This window comes from Phyllobates terribilis, unplaced genomic scaffold (genome assembly GCF_046119375.1).
Source record: "Phyllobates terribilis strain yellow unplaced genomic scaffold, ASM4611937v1 Scaffold_1__5_contigs__length_1240528914, whole genome shotgun sequence".
Lineage (NCBI taxonomy): Eukaryota > Metazoa > Chordata > Amphibia > Anura > Dendrobatidae > Phyllobates > Phyllobates terribilis.
This window is the reverse complement of record NW_027362761.1, coordinates 1,001,331,851-1,001,336,071: the sequence shown is the minus strand read 5'-3', so window position 1 is coordinate 1,001,336,071 and position 4,221 is coordinate 1,001,331,851. Positions and strand designations below refer to the sequence as shown.

The 4,221-nt window shown below is 48.8% G+C and overlaps 1 protein-coding gene across 1 annotated transcript; it reads right to left on the bottom strand.

The window, feature by feature from the left end:
* Positions 1-479: 479 nt before the first annotated feature.
* On the bottom strand, positions 480-2,843 carry HMGB2 (high mobility group box 2). Its single transcript, XM_073643948.1, has 5 exons — positions 2,688-2,843; positions 1,939-2,095; positions 1,714-1,862; positions 1,298-1,472; positions 480-1,006 (listed from the first exon to the last, which is right to left on the bottom strand). Exons 2-5 carry the CDS (start codon positions 2,086-2,088, stop codon positions 842-844), a joined length of 639 nt encoding a protein of 212 aa, XP_073500049.1. The 5' UTR covers positions 2,089-2,095; positions 2,688-2,843; the 3' UTR covers positions 480-841.
* Between the last annotated feature and the right edge of the window lie 1,378 nt (positions 2,844-4,221).

Below are 4,221 nucleotides of genomic sequence, written 5' to 3'. Positions count from 1 at the left end.
ACTGAACATTGTGGGTCCCCCCCACCCCCATACAAATCTGCTACATTTACCAAGATGAAGCCTTTTATTTGAACATTTTACAATGCATTGCATACAAGCCAGCTGCTTTTTCATACGTTAATGGGGGTTGTCTCACCATTGAATATCTGCCATTTACAATGGCTAGGAAAACATTTTCAAAAAAAAAAAAGCAGTTATGATAGTTTACAGCATAGTAATTAACGAAAAGAGCAGCTTATGTTCCTGCCAATTCCATTGCTCTGTAATGAATAACCTTGCAGAGATTTGTGGGGCAAGTACTAAACAAGCATTACCTGCAGATTTCAGCTGTAGTTTGGGCAATCTGGATATGCAGCCTCCTACACCAGGGTTCATTACTGCCTAAAGTCTGATCCGTTATTTTTTTTTTTTTATGTATAGAAACACTGGGAGTAATATTGTGCGTAACTCTACCCACCATAAAATGCACACTCAAAAAATAATTATATATAATTTTATTACAAAAAAAAGTTGCTAAAAAAGTTAGAAAAAGTACAATGCACCAGGTCTACAGGACTAAAGTATATAGGGTGTCATAACTAACATTGGGCTACCCATAGAATCCATTAAATATGCAGAAACATCCCACATAAGAAGCTTTAAACTCTAACAGCCCTCCAACTACTCCTTATATTAAAAATATAGGTTTTCCCTAAAGAATCACATTACCTATAAACAATTCTGTACAGTTTTTTTTTTTTCTTATAACCAAGCTAACAAAATGAGCTGCACTTGAGTTCACATTCTTAGCAAAAAAAACAAAACAAAAGCTTCAACACAATTTATACAGCGGGCAAAGCATTCACTCATCATCGTCGTCATCGTCTTCCTCATCTTCGTCTTCATCTTCTTCCTCCTCGTCATCATCATCATCTTCAGGCTCCGGCTTCTTTTTGGATCCTGCTGACCTGCTAGGAACTTTCTTTCCGACATCACTGCTGCCTTTTGCCCGATATGCAGCAACATCCTAAAAACAAAATAATGTTAATACTCTGCTTCAGGATTTTTAGCAACTTGGTCATATATTTCTTCAGAACTAAAGACGTTGTCCACTACTTTTATATTAATGGCCTATCCATAGGACAGGTCATCAATGTCTGATCGGTCGGGGGGGGGGGGGGGTCTGTCACCCATGCTGATCAGCTGTTATTGATTCAAATCAATAGGAGGCGGATGTGTAGTACCACTCAGCGGCCACTACACTCAGGCAGGTTAACTAATGTACCAATGAGATTGAGAGAGAAAAAAAAAATCCTACCTTCTCATATTTCTCCTTTAGTTTTGCAGCTTTCTGCTCAAATGGCTGCTTGTCCTTCGGAGACTGTTCAGCCCACATCTCTCCCAGTTTCTTTGCAGTGTCACCAATTGACAAACCGGGACTTTCACTCTTTATCTGAGGTCGATGCTCAGAGCAGAAGAGGAAGAAGGCAGAGCTGAAAGGAGAAAAAAAACAAACATAAGATTCCCACATAATAAGACCATGACTGCACAGCTATAAAGCCATTTGCAGCAATAACAGCTGCTGTAACCATGCACCAGTATAACAGATGGCTCCTGGTCACAAGTGGCCACACGGCAGGTTCTACATTAATCCTACCGACATTCCAGGACGGCTGCTATCAGAGAACAATCGCACAAGAGGCCAGGTGGTCTAGGCTCGCATGGGATACTCACGGTGGTCTTTTTGGTGCATTTGGATCCTTCTTCTTCTTGCCGCCCTTCTCCATCTTGGATGGCACGTAGTTCTTCATCTCCCTCTCGTAGCGGGCCTTGTCGCCCTTCGCCATGTCTTCAAACTTGCCCTTTTCCTTGGCAGACATGGTCTTAAAGAATAATAAAAAAAAATGACAAAGTGTCCAGAGCAGAAGCCAGCACACGGCTGCACGGAGGAGCCCTCACCTTCCACCTCTCTGAGCACTTCTTAGAGAACTCGGCGAAGTTGACGGAGGAGTCGGGATGCTTCTTCTTGTGCTCCTCCCTGCACGTCTGCACGAAGTAGGCATAGGAGGACATCTTCCCCCGGGGCTTGTTAGGATCTCCTTTACCCATGTTGTACCTGAAGAAAGGAACAGTGGAGATCAGCGAGAGACCATAAAACCCGGGAAAATGGCGGGGAGGGGCCGCACGAGGAAGTCAGCACGAGGGGCGTGGCCTGCCGCCACAGCCGCGCACACTGGCTTCCCGCCCAAATTACAACCACTCGTCGCCATTCACAGCTCGCTGAGGAGAGGGCGCCGTGCCCCGGACGCGGAAGTCACAGGCGGCCGCAACTCGAGGCGCTGACGGCGGACACGTGACCGCCCCGTGACATAAAATAAGTCCCGGCTCCGAAAGGGACGACGACAACGCTCCACCGGCCGCCGCCGCCATTACCTCAGCACAGCAGGCAGAGGACGGGCCGCCATAGGCGCCCAGCAGCCTGACTGCGCCGAGGCACAAGGCCCAGCAACGTTCCTGCGTACTATAGAAAGTCACAGGAGGGCAGCTCAGCACGGGGCGGGCGGGAAAGCAGAATAACACAAAGTTACAGTAAATGAGGCGGAAACGGCAAAAACACGGAAACAGCCCGTAATAAAATAAAGTTCCAGCGCACAGGAGAGGAGATGGGGAGTCCTGGGGCAGAGCACGGGGAGTAGCGGGCCGCTTACCTGAGCTGTGAGGCAGTAGAGGGTGACCGCTCCTGGTGTGCTCCTGCACTGAAATGCTATAACTAGGACGCAATACTGCCTCTTGTTTTCCACACTTGTACCTCTCACACCAACCTGATGAGCACTGCAATTACAGCCGCCCCTGCACGCTGATTGGACGCATGGCTCGTTTCGGAAGCACATTAGATACGCCTCTCAAACGCCATTGGCTGAAAATGTTTAATGCGTCATCAAGAAGGCTGTCTTATAGTCCTAGCACGTTTCACTGCTAATCCCGCCCACATCCCTTGGCCGTAGGAGGAGCAGAAACGGCCGCAGTCTTCTCTAGTTAGAACCGGTTAAAGGGAGCTTGGGCGGGCTCCCTCCACCTGATTGGCTTAGCGCTGAGGTTTAAATATTCGCGGGTGCGAATCTGATTGGACATCGTCGAGGAGCCGATCGCTGATTGGCTGTAGCCGGGCGCAGCCGCGCTTTTCGAAAAACTACAAATGATAAAAGCTATGGAGAAACAAAGAGCTTGAGCCGCCGCTGCACGGTGTTCACATGGCCTGCATACACGGGGAGGGTCACAGCGGCCTTAATGAATAAAGCAAAGGCAATGTATCCGTGTACACGCGTGGTGTGGGGAATCGCTGTCGTCGTATGTCCGTCCGCCGTGCAGCCATGGGGTCACATCACTGCGCCCTGGCCGTGTGCTTCTGCTCCCGGCCGTCACTACACGGGGTGTCTGGGAGGTTACTGTGCAGATTTCTCACCGTGGAAAGCCCTAGCTCAGTGGTGTTCACCCTGCTGTTTATGTCGCCACGGCCTATAGGCCATCCAGGGGCGACGCGGTCTCCTCCTCACAGCCGTGTTTCCAGTGTGGGTGGCGTCTGGGTTTTCTTTATCACAGATCCCTCACACATTATCATCCATGCTGCTGTTCACATGTTTGTATTTTCTGGCATCACGGATGACAAGGGCCAATACAAGTCTCTGGATCTGTGAAGAACACGTACAGCACACGGATGGCAGCAGTGTATATGTGTGCTGTATGTACTTAAAGGGAACCTGTCATGTCCTAGTTACTATCTACACTGACTCCATTGCCTAACAAGCTTTTTTCATTAAAGTCAGTGGTAGTATAATGATTTTATAACTTTATATACCCTTTGTCCTACCTGCTGTATTCAGTCATTGGCAGCACCGCATTCACTCACTGCTGGCGCCGCCCATGGCATTTGAATACTGCTCCTGGCAAGCGCTATGTTTGAGGGGAGCATGCACATTTGCACACGTTGGGCCGCTGGTCCGGAGCGTGCGCACTGAGGCTGTGTGATTACCAGCTTTAGTGCGCAGTCAATGTATCTTGTGGTTACTGCTGCAGTGTCACTACGCATGCGGTGACCACAAGATACATTGACCGGCCACAGGTCGCAGCATGTCCTTCTGTCCGAAGCCTCTATAGACTGCGCAATGCGTCTGCACAGTCTGGCTGCGGACAGAATGAAACACCCACATCCTAGACAGGGATGAGATCACGGTATGCATAAGC